At 39.6% G+C, this 21626-nt stretch overlaps 1 protein-coding gene across 2 annotated transcripts in view; it reads left to right on the forward strand.

The window, feature by feature from the left end:
* The window catches only part of LOC149239663 (heme oxygenase 1, chloroplastic-like), a 122042-nt gene extending 101758 nt beyond the window's left edge, over positions 1 to 20284 (forward strand). For both annotated transcript variants that reach the window (XM_089373472.1, XM_089373471.1), the window contains exons 3-4: positions 19625 to 19732; positions 19832 to 20284. In XM_089373472.1, the coding sequence (XP_089229598.1) occupies positions 19625 to 19732; positions 19832 to 19924 (201 nt within the window). In that variant the 3' untranslated portion in view covers positions 19925 to 20284. The remainder of the gene's footprint in view (positions 1 to 19624; positions 19733 to 19831) is intronic.
* Positions 20285 to 21626: the final 1342 nt, after the last annotated feature.

Raw genomic sequence — 21626 nt, forward strand, 5'->3', positions numbered from 1 at the left:
TTGGGCACATGTATTATAAAGAACCTAGAAAGCGTTTTGGGAAATCCCACCCAGAAACAATTTTATTAAAATAATTAATTATTTTTAATGGGACCCTAAGTCTAAACTTAAGAAAATAAAATAATTAAAGGGTATTAATATAAATTGTGGGTGTAACTTCTAAAAGAAGATGAGGATCAAGCAGAAATGATCTTAGCCATTGATTAGCTTCTATTTTGGGCCATTGAATGCCAATGAGAAGATTATTTAAGGAGGCTTGAGGGCCATTTGGAAAGACACACAAAGAGAGTTCAGAAGTTCGATTTTCTGAAGCGGAGAAGCTGCTGAGAGAATATCGATGGTGAGCTTGTGCAGTGAGGAGCAAGGATAGTTGGGTTGGAGTATCTTCTCTAGAGCCCAAGATACGTAGCAGAGAGGCAGAGGCACCAGAAGGAGGCATCGCAAGACCTAGGAGGGGTTGACACTGAGCCAAAAGGGCTCATGCAGAAGCAACATAGTTCTCCAAGTAGAAGTCTGAATTTGCTGAGGGAGTTGACATTTTTGAGCTGGGAGTGCTGGAAACTGCTCCAGAAGGCAAATCGATTCCCAATTGAGCAGACGCAAAGCCTTAGAGGTTGACACAGGGCCCACGCAAGGGTAGTGCAAAAATAGCCGAGGACACGTTGGTTCAGTTGCCAGATCAGCTAGCTAGAGTGAGGTGATCTCACAAATTTCTTCTGCCAGTTGTATTTCTCTGTAACTGGATTGCTGGAAGGGCATCCAGAGTTGTATTAAGAAAACTACTGCATAATAATAAAACCCTTAGAGCGACTGCATCGGTTTTCCCGCATTGGGGTTTTCCGGGGACATTTGTCCAAAAAACAACTGTGTCATTTGTGTGTATCTCTCTATTGTTCAGTTTCTTGTTTCAGCATATAATTTAATTGATGTAGGCTGCAGTGTATTAGCTCCAATATTTGCTCTAGGAAGCAGTGAATAATTTGTTTCAGTAATTAACACATAGGAGAAGTTTAATTAGTTGCTGCAGTAGGGATTTCGGTTTGCGGAATTTCCACACACCTCAGCCTACTGAGATGGTGAGGCTGGCCTTGAATTATGTTTTAGAAGAATGGTAAGTATTTGTCCAGAGCATTCTGGGCAGAGAGAGATTGCGAGATTGGGAAGGGATGTGGGCCGCTCTTCAGCAGGAGGAGATGAGGAAAGAGTTAGTCAAGTGCAAACTTGATAGCAACAACAACAGTGGGATGAAGCCCAAGGAGGAGGAAGATAATGCAACCCTTGCATCTAAGGGGCAGCGATAGAAGAAGAAAGATGTTTCGAAGATCAAGTGCTTCCGGTGTGGTGAATTTGGTCACTATGCTACACAATGTCCTCTCAAGAAGAAGGACAAGGACGAGAAGCATGATTTGAAGGCTGCATCCGCAAAGATCGAGGAGTTTGCCATGGTTACCCAGATACCTCTAGGGGAGAGGTGGGGTGATCTAGTACTATAGTTTGAAAGAACTACAGATGGACAGGATCCTTGAGGAGTCCACCTCTTGGATCAATACCTTGCTACGGGAGCACAAACCAAAAGTAGAAGGATGGACCAGGATCAACTGATGCAAAGGAATGTTGGAGTGATAGTTGCAGTGGCTAGGAGCACCTAAGACTAAGCAACACAGAGCAGAGTTGGCAATAGTGCAGTTGGCGCAGTGCAGAGTCAGCAGCAACGCAGAGGCTTTAGAGGGTCAACGCAGAGACTAGCAACAAGCAAAACTCCAACAACAGATGAGTCATGTTGAACACCTGTTCAATAATTTTGGATGCTTTTTCCGTTGCTGATGCAGTAGCAACAACAATTGGAGAAGGTTGCAGTGCAGATGCAGTGTTGGCAGTGGCAGTGCCAGCAACAACACATATGCAAAACTTATGAGGGTTGCAGTACAGATACAGTGTTGGTAGTGGCAAAATCAGCAATAGTACAAATGTAGCATTTACGTAGTAGGTGGTGGGCAGTGATGTCAAAAATCAACAGCGCAGAGGGAGACGCTACAGAGTCTGGGTGATGCTTCAGCAGGTTGCATTACTAGAGCACATTCCTCGCTAGGAGGAAGTGTTGATTTCTGGTAGCATCAGATGTGCTCTTAGACTCAAAATTTGCAGGGAGGCTAGGACACATGTATTTCACAATACCCAGAAATCATTTTGGGAAATTCCACCCGGAGAGAGTTTTATTAATACAATTAATTATTTTTAATGAATGCCTAAGCCTAAAGTCAGGAAATTAATATAAGTAATGGATATTAATCAAACTAAGGGTGAAACTTCTAGAAGAAGACAAAGATCAAGTACAAATGATCTGAGCCATTGATTAGAATCTAATCTGGGCCGTTGATTACTCAACTGAAGCATTATAAGGACTTCGATGGGCATTTCGAAAACACATCAGAGAGAGATCAAGAGATCGAATTTCTCAGAGAGGGCAACACAACAGTTGCTAGAGAGAAGATCGAAGTGATTTCTTGCAGTGAAGGGCAAGGATAGTTCCGGTTGGAGAGTTTATTGATCCGGGAATACATCGCAGAGGAGGCAGAGAGAGATCCAGAAGTGGCAACACAGAGGCCACGCTAGGCAGCGTAAGCTCACACAAAGGCAACACAGAGCTTTAGAGAGAGTCCAAAATTCAGATGGGAAGTCGAGGTCATAACCCAGAAGCCGGGGTGTGAGACCGAAGAGACAAAGGAATGAAACTCCAAATAGTAGGAGATCTGGGAAGAGGTGAAACAGATCCCCGGAGAGGTTGACATAGAACTGCGTAGGCTGACGCAGTAGCTTTGTAGAACCAGCGTGGGGCCAACCTTTCATGGCCTAGATCAGTGTTGGATCGCCAATGATAGCGTGAGGTATATCTCACTCATCTCTCTGTCAGTCAGATTCTCTGTATTGGATAACCAGTAAGGCATAGAAGGATTGTATTAAGAAAACTACTACTTAAAAATACAAACCCTTAGTTGCTGCATCGGTTTTCCCGGATTAGGTTTTTCCGGGGACATTTGTCCAAAAATAACGATGTCATGTGTTGTGTATTTCTTTCTTGCTCAGTTTCTTGTTTCCGCATTTAATTTAATTGGTGAAGGTTGCAGTGTATTAGTTTCGGTATTTACTGTAGGATGCAGTAAATAATTTGTTCAATAATTTAACAAATAGAAGATACTTAATCAGTTGTTGTAGTAGAAATTTGGGCATACCAAATTTTCACATTTTCCTCACGTCACAGGCAACTCTGACTACAGCGCCAAGTGAGCCATCCAAACTGGTATGCATAGACCTGCGTCACCCTTGTGCAATCTCTTCCCACGCACAAGTTGAATCAACTGCTCCTGTAGCCATTATGTCTGCCACTGGCTGAGAAACTATCTCTCTGACCTTCTAGAACCCTTTCCTAACCTCTAGAACTGAAACTCGGCTTCTCTTTAGCAAAATCAAATTGCCTCTAGAGGCTTCTGCATAGCCCCTGCGTCAGCCTCACTATGGCTATCTCTGCCTCTCTGCAAATGCACTTGTCGGATCTGGAAAGCTTCTGTTGTCCTCACTGTCTCTGCCCCTCTATCTCTACTTCCTTACTGAAGCTTGAACTCTCCCAGCACTGCTGGCTCTCAGGAAAATTGAACTCTCTAAGGAAATCGAACTCTGTGGTTCTCACAAGTGTTTTCTCCATCTACCCATCGACTTCTTATAATCCTTTGTTGGAGCACAACGACCAAGATTAAAACTTAATCAAGGAACCAAATTAATTTCCTGTCGATCCGTGTAAGTTTCTAGATGATTCACACCTTATCTCAATTAATTATGATTAATTAATCCCTTTCCCTAAGTTTAGACTTAGGAAATAATTAAAAAATGAGCTAATAATCTAATTGAGACACTTCTAGGTGGAATTTTCATAAACGATTTCTAGGTTATGAACTCCTGTATTTTAGCCTCTCTACAAAGTTTTGAGACTAGAACACCTTCGATGCTACAAAAACTAACACTCCCTCTTAGTGAGGAAGGTGTTTTAGTGTCGTAGTGCTGCAACACCCTGTCTTTGTATCATCCTCTGTCACGCTGCTGATGCCTGGCCACTGTGATTGACTGCCATTGCCCACCAACCATTACGTAACTCTAATGTTGCATCTGTGTTGCTGCTGACACTGCCATATTGCTGCCAACTTTGCATTTGCGTTGCAACTCCCTCTCATCTATTGCTGTTACAACTGTGACAACTGCAACTGAGAAGCATCTGAAATAATAAATCAACTGTGCTCAGTATGATGCATCTGTCTTCTGAGTCTTGACTGCTATTAGCTACTGCACTGTCTACCAAGGAATTTGCGCTGTTGCTGACTCTACCACCATGCCATTCTGCAATGCGCTCCTCTGTACCTAACTGCTACTAGTCTGCATCTGTCACTTTGTAACCTGACTACATCATTGACACTGATCCTGCTACCCGTAGCAAGGTAATTATCCATGGGGACACCTCAAGGATCCTGCCCATGTCTGCGCTGCTCTGGGATTACAACTCTAGATCGCCCCATATCTATCTTGGAGGTATAGCTGCAAACATCGCAAAATCTGATCTACTCATATTGTTGCTGCTACTGCTCTACTGATGCTTCCGCACTACTGCTGCAACTACTGCAATAATGAGTTTGATCTCCCTAGATCTTGAAGTACTAGCTTCCATATGGCTGCCCCCCTGAAACTAGACTCCCTCTGAGTCTCAATCTCCCTATGAGAAATCTGGCTACTCCTTCCTGGCAACTCACATTGTCCTCCTGAACTGGAAACTAGACTGCATAGCTTTGCGCTGGGAATCTTATGGCTGGAATTGAACTTGCATACTGCAACTGGGCAATTCACAGTGCCTGTGTCACTGCATCTAGCTCTCCAACTATCTCCCGGGTACTGAATGCAACTAGATTTGCAATTGTCTAATGATAGATTGCGTCTGCTGAGACTGGACCTGCTACTATGATATTGTGGGCTCCTATAGCAAAGGCGATGGTCCCATTGCAACAATCTGGAACTAGTTTGGGTGGTCTCCTTGTTGCAACTACTCTAGACCGTGCCCATCTGGCATACTTGAGTTTCATACTCCTCCTCTTGGATCTGGTGCCCAACTATCTCCTTTCAAGCCTAGTCCCTAGCTGGACCCTTCGCTTTGCAACTCCCACTTCCTTCGACTCTTATTTCTGGCAAGAGGAAGTCACACTGCTGTATAGCTCTGTAATTTGGCTAACTCGCACGGATTGCTTTGGGAATCTTGTACAACCAGCTCTGATCTAGTCGAAAGCTCCCTCTTTCCCTCTACTTGGTTGCTGGATATGCTACTCGCACTCCCTTATGGAGTGAGAGGATTTGCCCATAGCTACTGCGAATCTGCAACTAGAAAAATCAAACTTCTAAAAGCTAGAAGTCCCCTATGAGAAATTTTCACTTTGATGTGTGTGCTTTTCTCTTCCACCCAATGTTGGTTCTGCTGCTGCAAAACTCCAACCAAGGAATCTGCTTAGCGAAAATCTGAGTTGCTGCTGCTCCCTCTGCCTACTGGAATCACTATTCCAGGCAACTCGAGTTTTCTGCCAACTTGCAACTGAAAATCGAACGTTTGCCCAACAATTCGAACTGCTTGGCTAAGCACTGCGTAACGCCTAGAAATTCGTCTTGCTGCTCCCTCTGAACAATGAATTTCTGACTCCGCTTCTAAGCTTCCCCGTTTGATCAATCACGCTTCGATACCATGTCGAAATTTCAAGTCTGAAATCCCATTACAGCGACTGAAAACTATTTTTCTAATTGTTAATTAATTTAACAATTTATTTGCTATGACAAATACCAAATAATTCACACTGCTACCTTCACAAATAAACTACGGAAGAAAATAGCACTGGAAACTGAGAAAATAATAGAGCACACACATAAAAATTTAGCACAGTTATTTTTGGACAAATGTCCTTGAAAAAACACAACTTGGGAAAACCGGTGCAACAATTGAGGGTTTTATATTATTATGCAGCAGTTGTGAACATTTCTGAATCTAACAACCAGAAATCCTACTGCAGTAAACTGATTTGCATTACCTACTTGTGTTCTTCAAGTTAGTTTCAAAAATATTCAGAAAATATTAATACAAATACGCTACAGCCTATACCAATATACAGATCAAGTACTGAAAAATAAATGAGACAACCACACAAAGGACACACTTATTTTTGGACTAAACGTCCATGGAAAAACCCAATGTGGGAAAACTAGTGAAACAGATATGAGGGTTTTATTATTAAGCAGATTTCTGAATACAACTAGGGTGCCAAATCCGACTCACCCAATAGAGAATAAACCCGACAAAAGTACCTTTATCCGAAGACAAATATTTTGGTGAATCCAGCAACTGGATGAACAAACCTCACAGGCGATTGCGTTGTCCCCAGTGCTGTGCAACGATGGCTGCTCCAAGCTCTGCGTTGGAGCTGCGTCACCTCCTCTAGGAGTTGCGTCACCCTCCCAGTGAGCCTTCCCGGCTCAGAAATCGATCTGCTAGACTACTGCTTGATCTGCCTCACATAAACCCCAACGTTGCCTCTAAGTGACTGCGTCAACTCCTCTAGCCTCTATGTCACCCTTCTGGAGTTGCATTATCTCTCCCTAGTGCTGTGCTACCTCTCTGTTATGTATTCTCGGCCTTGGACTAAAGTCCCTCTGCCGAACTGCCCTTCCTGCTCTCCCTCTGTGTGTTCTCTAACTAACCCCAAGCCTCCTTTTATACTTTTCTTGTTGAGAAATCAACGGTTGTGATCTAATCTCTAATCAACGACTAAGATTAAATTAGACTTGATCTTCGTCTCTTAGAAGCTTCTCACCCACATTTTCATTAATACCCATTAATATTTTAATTTTCCTAAGTTTAGACTTAGGAACCCCATTAAAAATAATAATTATTTTCATAAAATACAATCTGGGTGGAATTGCACCAAACAATTTCTGGGTCTTGGAGACCTCATGCGTTCTAGCCCCTCCACAAAATTTCTGAGCTAGAGCACATCCGATGTTACCCAAAAATCAACACTCCCTCTTAGCGAGGAATGTGCTCTAGCAATACTTCCCAACAGAAGTATCACATTGATTCGTGACATCGGTCCTCTGTGCTGCTAATGCTTGGCCTGCTGCCCTCATCCACTGCGCTGCTAATGCTCGGCCTGCTGCCCTCATCCACTACGCTGCTGCAATTTGTACTGCTGCCCATGACACTGCTACTGTCACTGCTGCATCTGTAGCAATGTTGCGAAAATCGCGATCGGGGTTAAATCGGCGAGGGTTTGAAAGCAGAAAAAATTGTAAAAATCGGGATAAAATCGGTAAAAATCTGCAAAATATAAAATAAAAAAAAAATAACAAAAATCAAGATTTTTTTAAAAAATCAGGATTAAATCGCAATTTTTTTAAAATGAAAAAATCATTGATTTAATTGTTTCAGCAAAAAAATCGCGATTAAATTGCGATTTTCGCAACATTGATTTGTACTGCAACTCCCTCTCAAAATGCTGCATCATGCTGCCCATAGCACCGCCACTGCTAACTGTTGCACTGCAACTCAGTTGCTGAGAAGTAAGCAATTGAAAAGTCAGCCAAAAGCTGACATGCTGGTCAGTCTGGATGCCCCTTGACATTGAAGCTACCTCTGTGGCTAATCTGTGCTGACCCTCTGATGCTACTGCGCTGTTGTTGTATCTGCTCTGTGCCTTTCGCATTGCTGCAACACTCTACTGCGTTGCTTCAGACTTTGGCACTCTAGCTCTACCACTGTTGCTCTATCATCCCTTGCACCAACTGACTCCCGTCATTTTGCTACTGTCATTAAGGGCTCCCGTAGTCCTGTGTGATCCAAGAGTTTGGGCACCTCAAGGATCTTGCCCCTTCTGTAGTCCTCCCGACTATAACTCAATATCGCTCCACCTCCTCTCTAGAGGTGCATGAGCACTCATGGCGCAATCTTCATCGTCCTCTTGTCAGCTTGCGCTGGAGTAGCCTTTGAGTTAGACTTCTCTTCTTTGCCCTTCTTCTGAGGGCATTGCGTGGTCAAATGACCCATCCTAGTGGATGGTGGAGGATGGATGGGGACAAAGTTCCAAAAATACACACTCTATCTATGCGTTTACTCTCTCAAGTTGCTAGTTCCTCAACTACAGAAAGGAACTGGTCTACATATAGTTTTATCTACTCTATTTAGAGGAACAAGCTTACCTCTAAGAGAGCGAAAAAACTAGTTTATGTGCATAGTAGTCTTCACCTTCTTATAAGGAAAGCACCAAAGTATTTACAGGGACCAACATCATGGTGGGATGTGGATCTTGAGGATCCTTCCCAGATTGATGATGAGGTGGATGATCCATCTCTCCAAGCAGGATTGGTAAATGTACCATTAGATGACATTGAGTTGCAGTTGTAGTGCATTGATGATGATGAGGGAGAAGGAAGTGAGGCTCAAGCATTTTTGGACAACATCAACGTAGACGATCTAAATTTATGAGTGGCTTTATCCTTCATGATAGTATGGCCATTGAATCAGGGGCTCCATTTTGTGTTATTATGATGCATTTTCCATTTGGCACTCACAATATGTATTAAACTTATTTTGGACTATCATTAATGCTTTTCCTTCGAATATATAATCTTAATGTACTAAGTTATTACTTATTAGACATTTCAACATCTGCCAATTGTGTTTTTGGTTTTATAATTACTAAGATGAATTTCAAATTTCTTAACTAGTTAGTGTTTATTTCAATGTGTTCTACTTATCATTCATGTTTATGGCATATGCATATTCAATATTGTGAATTTGTAATAATCCAAACTAGGAAAAACAGTGATATGCAAAGCAAATGACAAATACAACACCAAAAATTTCAAACATTCAGTAAACACTCAAATACACTCCAGAAATAATAACCAGTTGAGCCATTTTATTAATCAATTGGAGCAAGGTACAAATATGTGGAAGGAGTGCACCTAGGCTTGCCTCAATGGCAGTGGTGACAAAGCCTAGGTGACAAAATACAAGCCCAATGTGCTAGAAACAATTGCTCAAATGATGCTTTGCATTGCCCAGAAATCTGCACTCTATGCTGGAAAGGAACTGCTAGAAACCCCACCTCCAGTGCTCAGGAAATTTTGCAAAATTAGCCTCAAGCTCCTCAACTAATACCCACCAAAACCCAGAAAGATTTTGGCTTGGTTTTGACCCCCGAAATTCGGCCCCCAAATACCACGCCCTCCACCAACTGTTGTAAAATTTGGTCTGCCTGTAACTCACTGCAAATTCTCCCCAAAACACACCAAATGGCTGCGATGCTCTCCCCCAAGATTTCCCTTTTTTCTCCCAGTAATCTCCAGCTCTCAACTCCTTCTCTCAAGCTCCCAGATGTGACCAGAAAAAAGCCTTAGCACTGGCCAAGATAGCTGCAAATCGTGCTGCACACTAGCAACAATTCCCTGCTCTGAAACTTCTCCAAAATGTTGATGTTCCCCTAAATATCCAATGCCAAAAATCTCCTGACAATTGCTGCCCGGAAGACCCCTGAAACAACTACTGCATACTCCCTTCCCGCGTCCTCCTGAAACACGCATTCGCTGAGCAAGCTAAGCTATACGCTTTGAATTCCCTTCGGTTCTCCTCCAAGGTGGTACGATTTGGCCTTCCTAGGGTGGCACTCGAAGTCCCCCGAAGAAAGGATGAGCTCTCCACTTGGAAAACTCATGCTAAACAGCAAGTGACCCGACTAAGCAACTCGAGCAACAAAAGTGAGTTGAATAGACAAAAGACCCTTTGTGAAGATGAGCTTCTCCTATTTATAATTTTGTTGACCTTCCTCTCCCTGTGGGCCCCTCTTTGCCTTTTGATTTTCCCTCCAAGGCTATTCGAACTCCACACTTAGCCAAGTGCGTTTTTCCTATGTGGGTGGCCCCCACATTCCACCAACCAAACAATTCGGCCTTCTTTCTCCCCCAAGTCCTTAAGTAAAAATTTGGATGAGTTCCATGGTCACCAAAATTATCCAAAATTGGATGAGTTCGACAGTCACCAAAATTATCCAAAATTGGGGGAAATGAAACTTGTAACAAAATAATTTAGGGACATTCCATAATTTATTTATTTTTAAAAATATTTATTATTTTTTTAATTTTTAAATATGTAAAATTGTCATCCCCAACCTGCCGTCCCTTGAAAATTTGGGGGTGCACTTTGGCTATTCCAGAAACTTGTCCCCTTGTCCCCAAAGCTGATGCAACATAGCTATATACCAAACACCCTGTGAGGTCGAGCTAGATAGGAAAGCTATAAGTGTGAGTTCCTATTCCATCCTGCTGGAGAGCTCATTTGTACTTGCTGAAGTTGTTGTCTACTTCTTTCCCTTCTTCTCAATCTTCTTTCTCTGCAAACAATTGCTAACATGATGGTCGAACTCGTGATAGCCATAACACTTGACCTTTGAAAGGTCCTTATTCTTCTCACCTTTTGGGTTTAGTCCTTTGCTAGATCCCTTCTTCGCTTTCCCTTTTCTTACTAGGGCCACATTTTCCTATTTCTCCTCACTCTTTTGAGTCTTACTGTTGATATCATTGGCAAGGCTTAGTCTAAGTTCCTCTTGAGTGAAATCGCTCCATAATTGATCCCAACTTGGTAAGGTGTTTCGTCCAATAACGACTTGAATGAAGACATCCCCTTGCTTCTTAAACCCATTCAGGCCTACTTGCACTAGCTCATCATCATCTCGTTTATCTCCAACTGCAACTAACTCGTCCCTGAGAAGCCTAAGTCTGGTGAGGTAGGAAACAACGTATTCACCTTTATTCATCTTGTTATTCCTCATCTTTTCCTTGAGAATCTACTTCCTTTTTGTGGTAGCATTTTGGTACAGATTCATAACAACATCCCACATCTTTGTTGTGTCTAACTCTGCGATATGAAGCACTATATGGTCCTTGACTCCATAAAGGATTATCCTCCTAACTTTGGCATCTTCCTTCTTATATGTTGTGAGCTGTGTTGGATCCTTTGGTACGACTATCACACTCTTCACATACTCCTTGAGACCATTTTTTTCCAACACTAAAGAAATTATGGCTTTCCAAACACCAAAATTTGAGGCTCCAACCAATCTGTCTTGATCTCTCAAACCCACTGAGGCCATTTTTTAAACCCTCAAATAAATAGTGAAACCCAAATAAATCTGAAGAATATAGATTGGGTTTTATAAACCCTTGCTTTTCTCTTCTTGTGCCTGCACAAATCCTTCTTCTACCCTCAAATCTGCTCTAATACCATGTGTAATTTTTAACACTGTTGCAGTTAAATGGTTATTATTGTTGATTTTTGTAGCATCGGTTGTGTTCTAGCTACAAAATTGGTGGAGAGGCTATAATACATGTATTCTACAAAACCCAGAAATCGTTTTTGGAAATTGCACCTAGAGATGACTTAATTAAAATAATTAATCTTTCTTTAATGGTGCCTAAGTCTAAACTTAGGAAAACTGATTAATTAAAGGGTATTAATTAAGTCATGGTGAAATCTTCTAGAAAAAAACATGGATCAAGTTCTAGTTAATCTTAACCATCGATTATGTTTTTATCTTGGTCGTTGAAGCCTCAATGAGAGATTATAAGAAGAAATTTGATGGGGGTTGGAGAACACACTTGAGGCCACCAGAAATTCGATTTTGCTGGGAAATCGATTTCCAGAGTAGCAACTGTGACTTGCCGGAGGTGATTTAGTAAAGTCAAAGCAGTGAGAGAGGGGCAGGGATAGTAACGTTGGAAGGAAGTTTCTCCAGTCCGATGAGTGCATAGTAGAGAGGCAGTGAGTGCCACAAAGAGGCAGTGCAGAGCTTGAGAGAGAGATTCGTATTTTGCTGAGGAGAAGTCGAAATTCAGTGCCAGAAGCCGGAGTGGGAACCCAAAGGCCAGGAAGATCAATTTTTCAGATAAAAACTGATCAATTAGCGAGAGAGACGTTGGTCTGAGTTGTGGGACGCAGATCTGCATAGGTTGACACAAAGGCAACAAGGGGCAGCTCATCTTGAGCCAAGGTTTGGGTCGGGTCACCGGTGGGAGTGAGAGTTTTCTCACTAGATCTAATGTCAGTTATTTCTCTGTATGGAAAGATAGATTTGAGCTTCCATAGATTTGTACTCGGATTTACTACTGCATAATAATAAAACCCTCAGCTGCTGCACTGATTTTCCCAAGTTGGGTTTTTCTGAGGACATTAGTCCGAAAATAACATTGTATTATTGTGTGTGCATCTATTCTTTCGGTGTTTTTATTTCTTCCGCAGTATTTATTTTGTGAAGGCTGCAATGTATATGTTCGATATTTGTTGTAGAAAACTGCAAATAATTTGTTCAATTAATTTAACAAATGGAAGAAATATTATCAGTTGCTGCAATAGGATTCGGGGTTTCCGAATTTTCACATCTATTCACCTATCTAAATAGATTATTTGTCTTTTGCAATTTATATGCGACAAATACAGAGTAAAACACTAAATAATGAACATCGATATTTTAGACAAATGTCCCTAGAAAAACCCCCATGTGGGGAAAACCAATTTTGTAGATGAGTATTTTATTATTCTTCAGCAAATTTGTAATTTAAAAATATTACAACTGTTTGTCGTAAGTTAGAAAACCTTTGAGAAATTATTTTATTCACTTCTACTAGTCGATCTAACCTCCTGGAAGCAACTCAGCCCTGTTACCGCTCAAACTAGCAAGGGTCCTAGGAGGGGAGCCTATAGAGTAACTACTAGGTCAAGTGGAAACTATGGAGTGATAACCCACAATCACCTCAGCTAAAGCTCCCTGCTCTTTACAGACTTTCACCGACAGGAGGAGTTTTGGTATGAGAGGAATCACTAGGATAGATGGATCAATGATAGGATGTAGAGTGATTCCTAAAGCCTATTCACAAAAGGGGCTTAGATAATGAGCTTACTTGCTATAAAAGCAATATGGATGCCTCTCTTAGAAGGACTAAGAGGATACCTAGACCTAGGGTTTAAGGAGTATTATTTGAAAAGAGGTGGCAAAGATCAAGGAATCCTAGAATAATAGGGTTCCTAAGTGATCTTGGTGAAATTGAAGTTATAAGGTAGTGGGACAACAAAGAAGCTCAAGTGGGCCTAAAAAAGGTCAAGGATTTGGATTCAAGCCACAAATTGATGGTCTTGACCAAGTTAGGGAGGAGAGTAAGATCAAAGGAATTGAATTTCTCTTGGAATTTGAGTGCAATGATCCTAATGAAACCACTAACCAAAGGGGGCCTAGGGAGGAGAACGGTCTTCAAGTTAGGGCTTGAAGTATCTTGAGATTCCACCATGGGATTGACCTCAAATTTGGAGGACCTCTCAAGACCCCAACACAATAATTGACCAAGTTTCAAGGATTTTCAATGGCTAGAAATGATTTTTTGATGATGCCCTAGCAGGCCTAGTAGGTTAGGGCTTAGAAAAGGGGAAGAGAGGTGAGAAGAATATTCTTTTGTGATCACCTTAGGACTAGACCAGTGCCTATCCAATTGGGAGAATGGAGTCTAAAGAAATCAATGCTTAGATAGGCTTACTTTCAACCAAGGAGTTCCCCAGCAACTTCGTATGGCCTTAGCAACAACTAGGTTATAAAGGAAATTTATACTTCTTTATGTTGCAATTTGATGACTTATCAAGGCAAATCATGAAAAATCATGTACCCTTTGGACAATAATTTACCGTACTTCACAATAATCACATGAAAAATCCCTCACAAAGACAAATTAGCAACTTTGCATAAGCCAAAGAGCAGCTACACGAGCTTCATGAACGAAAATATTTCATAATTATTTCATAAGACAAAATTACAAGATAAACATGAAAAGTACTCACAAGTATAGCAAAATTATTCCAATCATCAAGATGCAAGAAAATCGAAGCTCCAAGTCAAGAAATTAAGCTCTTCCAAATATCGAAATGCATTAAATCTCCAATTCGTCCATCAAAAGGCCTAGTGAAATTCCCAAAAGAAACAAATGATCCAAATTCAAGTGATGAATCGTGATGATGAGATTCAAATGAGCTCTCAAAATTTATATCCTCCCTAAGGGGTTCAATTTGCCTATTTAGGCCTAATTAAGTCCCAAATAATAAAATAATGTACAATAATGACATGGCTTGGTGAGAAACCCACAAAGATAGATCCATAATACAAGGATAAGCCTCTCAAGAGGGAAAACTAATAGATACAATGAGTCGTTGGGCCTTTCAAGAAGCCTAGTGTAGTTCAAAATGTGCCAAGGTGAGAGAATAGGCTCCAAATATAGTGATCAATGTGGTGGCCCCTTGATATCCAAGCAAATCACATGTGGTGTCCCCAAGTGGGTGTGGGGGCACAATGACATCCTCATGAGTCTCGAAATGGATCAATAATGCCTGTATACCATCTTTGAGGGCTAGAATGATGACATGAGCCCTCCCTTTATCTCCCATGGTGAGACACATCCTCATCTGGGCCCTAGAACATCTACCAAGTTTGTGGTGCAAGTGTGAAGTCGGTTAGGCATGGTGGTCCAGGTGCATCATCCTCATCCAAAGGTGGAACACGAGCAATAAATGAATGGTGCTGAGGGATCCATGAAGAGGCAATCTGCTCTCTACTGTGGTGGAGGCGCATGTCTCTCAACACTCACCCTACAAGTGCCAATATGACACTCTGGAGTGCTTGGACCTCGTATAGGGAGACCAAACCCCAAATGGAGACCCACTTACAATCCTGTATAAAAGATCCAATGCGTCCCCTCGCCTTCCAGTACAACAGATCATTAACGCAATCGAGTAAAAGAGCTTACAAATCATGGAACCAAATGGACACTTCATAGTGGCATGCCCTTCCATAGTGGGCTTTAGGATGTACAAGTGTCTCCAAGTTCAAGAAGAAGGTTAACCCAGGACGCTATTAGGTGGTTTCAGCCTGTAAGGGGGTAACACGTCCATGGTACATCCATCAAATGGTAGGTGGCATTTGATATAACGCTGGAAGGGAGTGGGGCATTAGGGAAAGGCTCCAAGCCACATGCCACAATACAAGGGTAGACATAATTTGGTAAGCCCACACTTGGGTGTATGAATGCAGGAGGAAGCAATCGTGGTACATGAGTTACCCCGACCTTTGTTTTTCCACCCTTTTTCATATGCCTTTTGCCTTTGATTTTTCTTTTATGACTACTTAGAGCTCCAGGGGATGAGAGCATGATATGTAGGATATAACAGTGAATACCTCCTTAAGGTGGGGTAATTCATCGCCCACCAGGGGTTGGGACAATCATGGGTTCCTTAATGATGTAAGGGGCCAATATGAGGGGCCCTAGGAACCAGGGTGATTGCCATAATGATAAGGGTAGAGCTCATGTTTGGCTTTTGCTCATGTGCTAAATTTGTATGTCCTGACCATCTTTTGCATTGTATGATACATTTCCTGTTGAGAGTGGTCAAATTATGCTTTTCCTTTCTTTTTTTAGCTGCATCAACCTCTGGGGCATCGTTCCAAGCCTGATCTAAGGTGTGGACAACAGGAGGGGGAGGCTAATTCCTTGTGGATCCAATGGACAAATGTGGACCCAGATGGGAAATATGATGAATGGGGTTGTAATGAGTGGAAGGGGGGTGATGTATATGGTGTCGGGAAGTGGGACCACACAATCAAAATCGAGGTTTCCCATGTACTGTCGTCCCTAAAGCTAATAGCTAATAAAGGAGATCCCATGGGACAAGGATACAAGGTTAACCATCAAATTGGACAGAGGAGACGAGAGTATAGACCAAGCCAACTCTTTTCTTCCAACTAATCCATGCCCAAAACATCCATGATAAGTAAATAAAAATATCCAAATACACAATGAAAAGCCATACCTTCAGGTTTGGAATGCCCACCTTCAACCATACAATCATAACAGATGGGCGAAGGACCACATGGCTAGCTCAGTTGGCAGAGATAATGGCACATCGAGCTATCTGGGGGCTGCAAGGGGCTGCTAGCTGCCAGCTGAGGACCATCTAGGAGAAAAAATTCTCCTATGGATATCACTCACAAGGTGGTGGGTAACAAGCCCCTCTTATTCAATTTGGCCCTCCTCTGGAACCCTACACTGATTCACGTGCGACCATGGCTAACTCAACCTCTACTGGCGACTCACATAGGTTGGGAAATAAATTGGGTGACAGTCTGGGTCTCTTCTGCAAATTTGACCTCCACTGGCAAACTCAACAAATTTTCTCTTGCTCTGACAACGCGACATCTCTAAACCAACTCGCACTGCTAGGGAAACTCAACCTTTGCAAATAAATTCAATCTCTGTCTATCACTAAGAAACTAGAAATCGTTGTGAAGAAATTTCTTTAGCAAGTCGATCTTCAATCACTGTTAATCTCAACTGCTGGTGTCCTCCACACAATCCCTGTGCCCTTGCTGTCACTACAAATCTATCACATGAATGTGTTCTCCAAATGCCCATCGATCTCCTCTTATAAACTATTGTTGACAAATCAACTATCATGATCTAATCTCAATTTATGGTTAAGATCATCTTGACCCCATCACATGACTTTTCTAAAATTCACTAGAGGAAAATCGATTTGTCTCAATTAATCTCGATTAATTAAGCCATTTCCTAAATTAAACTTAGGAAAATAATTAAACTAACTAATTAACTCTAATTAAGATATTTTCCTTAGAAACTTTTTCTGGGTATTAGAGAAAAATAATCCACTGCATTCCTTAGTCTTAGACACTATATGAGACTAGAACACCTATCCGAGATGCACAAACTAACAAATAAGCTAGGTGAAATAAAGGCTAAATTAGAAAGTAAACTAGGGACAAAATTACAACAATTTTGATGGTTAATAAGGTATATAACAAGAAGTAAAAAAATTGACATCAGTCATAGAAAATGGCTAAAAAATGCTTGAAAAAGTTCAGTTTTGCTTCTCTAATGCACTTTTACACAATATCTAATGCTAGGACATATATCAATAAGTCATTAAATGTTGAAAATGTAAAATTTTGCTATAACTTAGTCCTAATTTACCATGAAATAAAAAGAAAAACATTTTGTACACTTTAAAAGCATGCCACAAGAGAAATTGACTAGTGCCTTCTCAATCTAGGGAATTTGGAGTCTAGAAAAAAAATTCTAGGGTTTCTTTGGAATGATACTACATCCAAACAAACTAGGGAAAATAAACTAACTTATTGATACCAAGTCCAAACAAATTAGGGAAAATAAACTAACTTACCCTAGGGTTTGAGATTTAGGTTTTCAATTTTTGGATGGTTAATGGAAAAAAAATCCTATCCCTATTCCTTAGATACTTGGAAGAAGGGCTTAGCTCAACAAGGGACATTGAAGCAAATAACAAATAAACTAACTTAGCACAAGAACATTCATCCGTTGGAACATAATACCAAGATAAAGAAAATAAGCTAACTTACTTTACTATGCAACATCCAAGATCCACCATAAGCATCCATGAGAAGAGATCACATCACATTAGAATTCCATCTAAGAGAAGCTGCTCAACTAGGCCTCCATAGTGCACAAGATAAAAGGATCACTAATCAAGTGAAATATGTGATCCAAGTGTGACAATGAATCCAAGAGACTAATTGCTCCTTTATTTATACTAGGGTAACCAAGCAATTTGCCCCTAATTTAGGCTAAAAGCCCCTAAAAATGTGAAATGCATGATACAAAGTCGATAGGTCATCAACCCAAACCCCAAAGATAGCCAAAATAATGAAATAACATGAGAATAAGCCTCAGTTAGCCCATACATATGAGCAATATACCCTCCAAAGGGTGATTTCATCTCCAAAAGTCATGTTTCTTCATGGGAAGGTGCAAAAGATGACTCAAAATGCATGTTTCATTCCACAAGTCATGTCTCTCCATCACCAAAAAGGTGCCTTATCACCAGAATTGCTCTCTTAAACCTTAACATCACCCTCCAAAAGGCATATGTCATCATCATATGTAACACATGGGTGATGTCATCAAGCTAGGGCATGATGTCTTCATAGTAGAAGGTGAAATAACCCCTCCAAAGGGGTCCCAAGTCTTCATCATCATCTAGAGAGGAAGAATGTTCATCAAGAAGGTACAGTTCCAGCCTAGGGTCATCATATCATCTCATGGGCACACCTGTTCTCCAAACAATGCCAAACCTAGAAAGCTAGTGTTCAAGGTCCTAAAGCTAGGGAAGTGTCTCATCACCTTTACCAAGCCAAGCTCAAGCTCAACATTCCGTAAAAGTTGTCCAACATTCTTTGTCAAAGTGCTCTACATCGTCATCAAAGTGATTGGATGCCATCTTTGAATTGTTGGAGAAGCATCATATCATCCCTCAAGGGATCCTAGCTGCACCTAGAAGAATCATCTAGCACATACTGAAAGAATCAATTAAGATGAACATCATGGGTACAAGAACCATAAAAGCATCAAGGTGGACCATATTTAATGTCAAAGTCATCAAAGTACTTCACACAAGTATCATGTTCAAATACCTTACTAGCTTATGATTTTATACATGTTCCCATACTTACGTATGGGAGGGTTATCACGTGACCTTGTTAGGTGCTTCCAACCCTAAGGGGAAGAACAGTTCCTAGTCCTACCCTTTCAAATGATAGGTGTTATGGCTTGGGATTTACTTTATGAAAGGCATTGTAGTCTTATACCAAGATGTGTAAAACCATCATATGTGAGCACTTCTATAGAGGGAGCACTTAGCTACTTGAGCTACCTTCCCTCACCTTTGGTTTGCCATGATTTCTATCCAACAAACAAAAAATGTCCTTGAGAGTATCCATGCATATCCTATCTTGGCAATAAAGGTCATTCATTTTTTGCCTAAGTTAAGAAATCATTGCAACCAAGCAAGATGTATGGATCAATAGAATCATCACAGGAAAATAAAGGGTGATTGTGCAGTCGCTTAGGTCCTGTTCGCGTAGTTGGTCTCTGGTTCAATATCTATTATTGGTGATCAAATTATATTTGATTTCAAGGGGAGAGTAAAGCCTTTCTTAGACTATTTTTAAATCATGTAATGTATCCTATAAGTGTTATTGTTTTGCTATTCAATATAATCTAATCATGTGTGCAAAAAAGAACATCGATATTGAATTTTAAGCCTTTATTACAAATTTGCTTTATGTACATTGAATAGATTTTATTGATCTGTTTACAAGGTATGGATCAACAGAATCATTATAGGAAAATAGAGGTGACTGTGCAGTTGCTTAGGTCCTGTTTGCGTTATTGGTCTCTGGTTCAATATCTATTGTTGGTGATCAAATTATATTTGATTTCAAGGGGAGATTAAAGCCTTTCTTAGACTATTTTCAAATCATCTTGTAATGTATCCTATAAGTGTTATTATTTTGCTATTAAATATAATCCAATCATGTGGCAATGTGTGCAAAAAGGAACATTGATATTGAATTTCAAGTCTTTATTATAAATTGCTTTATGTACATTGAATAGAATTTATTGATCTGTTTATAAGGTTGCCAAAAAAATATTGGACGGAAGAGAGCTTGAGTTTTATAAGTGTGATGGAGATCTTGTTAAAATGCTGAAGGACGTTAAGGAAAAGCTGAATAAAGTTGCTGAGGTAAGAGTCAGACACTACTTTATAAATTTCTGTTGAGTTTTTACTGCAAGCCATCTGGAATGGATATCATTGTTTGGTTAAACTTCTGATGTCATTTAGGGCTGGTCTCGGGAAGAGAAAAACCGTTGCTTGGAAGAGACGAGAAAGTCCTTCACGTACTCTGGAAAAATCATTCGCTTGATTATCTCATAATCATCTTCCCCAATGACAGAATAATCTGATTGGAACAATGCTTTTGGTTTGGGTGTAAATCCATGATCTTGATTCATTCAGTTTCATTATCTATCGGATGTAATTCACATGTCGTTTTTTATCTTTAGCCTGCTTTGAAGCCCCCCACGAGAAGGGTTATCTTTTGTGCATAATGAAGAAGTCAATTACATGTTGCCATATTTTTTCTATATCCTTCCATCTATATTGTATAATTGAATACTGTTACATTATTTACAGTAAATCACCAATGCGAAATTCCATTGCCAAGAGACAACTGTAACAAGAAATCATGTTCTCTTATGATGTATATTGTAATTATATATGGTACTTTATTTAGTATTTGTAGGCTGTTTATTTATTATACTTGTGGTTGGTAGAATATAACTTATTCAATTTTTCATTGACTTGTTGTTAGGTTTTTTTGACTACAAAAAATTAAATCTATCTAAAGTTTAACATTATGAAATAAAATTTATTATTTTAAATAAAATTTATTTCTATTTATCTCAAATATGATTGGTTGAAATGTCTCCTTTCTCATTGTGTAATGATGGCAAGAATTGACTTTTGTGTACTTTATTATTAATTACTATGTATTATATCACTAATTACTATGTACAATAAATATAAATAATTTGAAAAATAGCATTATATATTAATTACTATGTACAATAAACACAAACAGTTGTAATTAAATTCAAAATTTCAATTATTGGTGTAAAGTATTGAATAAACAATTTTTATGTGTTTTATTTTTTAATTTACAAAAAAATAAATTAAAAAATATAAATTTGAAAAAAACATGTAAAAGTAATATGTGTACAATTTGTACAACTCTCATTATATCAATCTATACTCTAATGACATGACAATAATATGAGAATTATATAAAAAAATTGTCATCTTTCAATATTAAATAAATAATTATTAACTTGTTATCATTCTCTTCAATGTCAATTATATATATATATATATATAACCTTTATCTACCAAAAAAATGTTTAATTATATTTAAAAAATTAATAAAAAAAGATTAAATAAATATTCATATAACTTATTTTACAATTTTATTATTGTTTGGAGTACATACAACACATCATGACATTAAAATATTTTATTAAACTAAGCGGCAGGGAACATTAGGTATGCGGCCTTGTTCCTCCACAAAATGACAAAGAACAATGAAAAAAAGCTCTTTAAAAAATTGACAGATTGCCATTGCATTATTTTTGGGCGGTACACTTGTTAAGAAAGGAATCAAGCTTTAATATGATGATGCCACTTTTTCCTTCAGTGTTTAATGGTGACATTTCACAATGTTAGCTTAATATGCTTGCTTAAAGATATTTTCGTTGTGAATTTGTACATTGCAAGCAGAGTCAGAAATTTCAATTTGAATAATTTGAATAAATGCTTGTATGGGGGTTTGAAGTGGTTATATTTTCTTTATCACTCCTTGAATACATTTAAATATACATTTCAAAGACCTATAACTTGAATCCCACATGTTCTATTGTTTTTATTATTTTTAAATTAATGATTAACACATTTTTGCCATGAGTTGGCACTTCAACCATCACTGAAAATGAAATTCGACTTAAAAACGTGAGGGACATGATATGAAGACTTTGAATAGAGACATTGAATAGCTTCTTAATAGAGTACTTTTCAATGTTCTACC

This window comes from Pinus tabuliformis, chromosome 8 (genome assembly GCF_031772625.1).
Source record: "Pinus tabuliformis cultivar Carrire ecotype Pingquan chromosome 8, CPIR1, whole genome shotgun sequence".
Classification (NCBI taxonomy): domain Eukaryota; kingdom Viridiplantae; phylum Streptophyta; class Pinopsida; order Pinales; family Pinaceae; genus Pinus; species Pinus tabuliformis.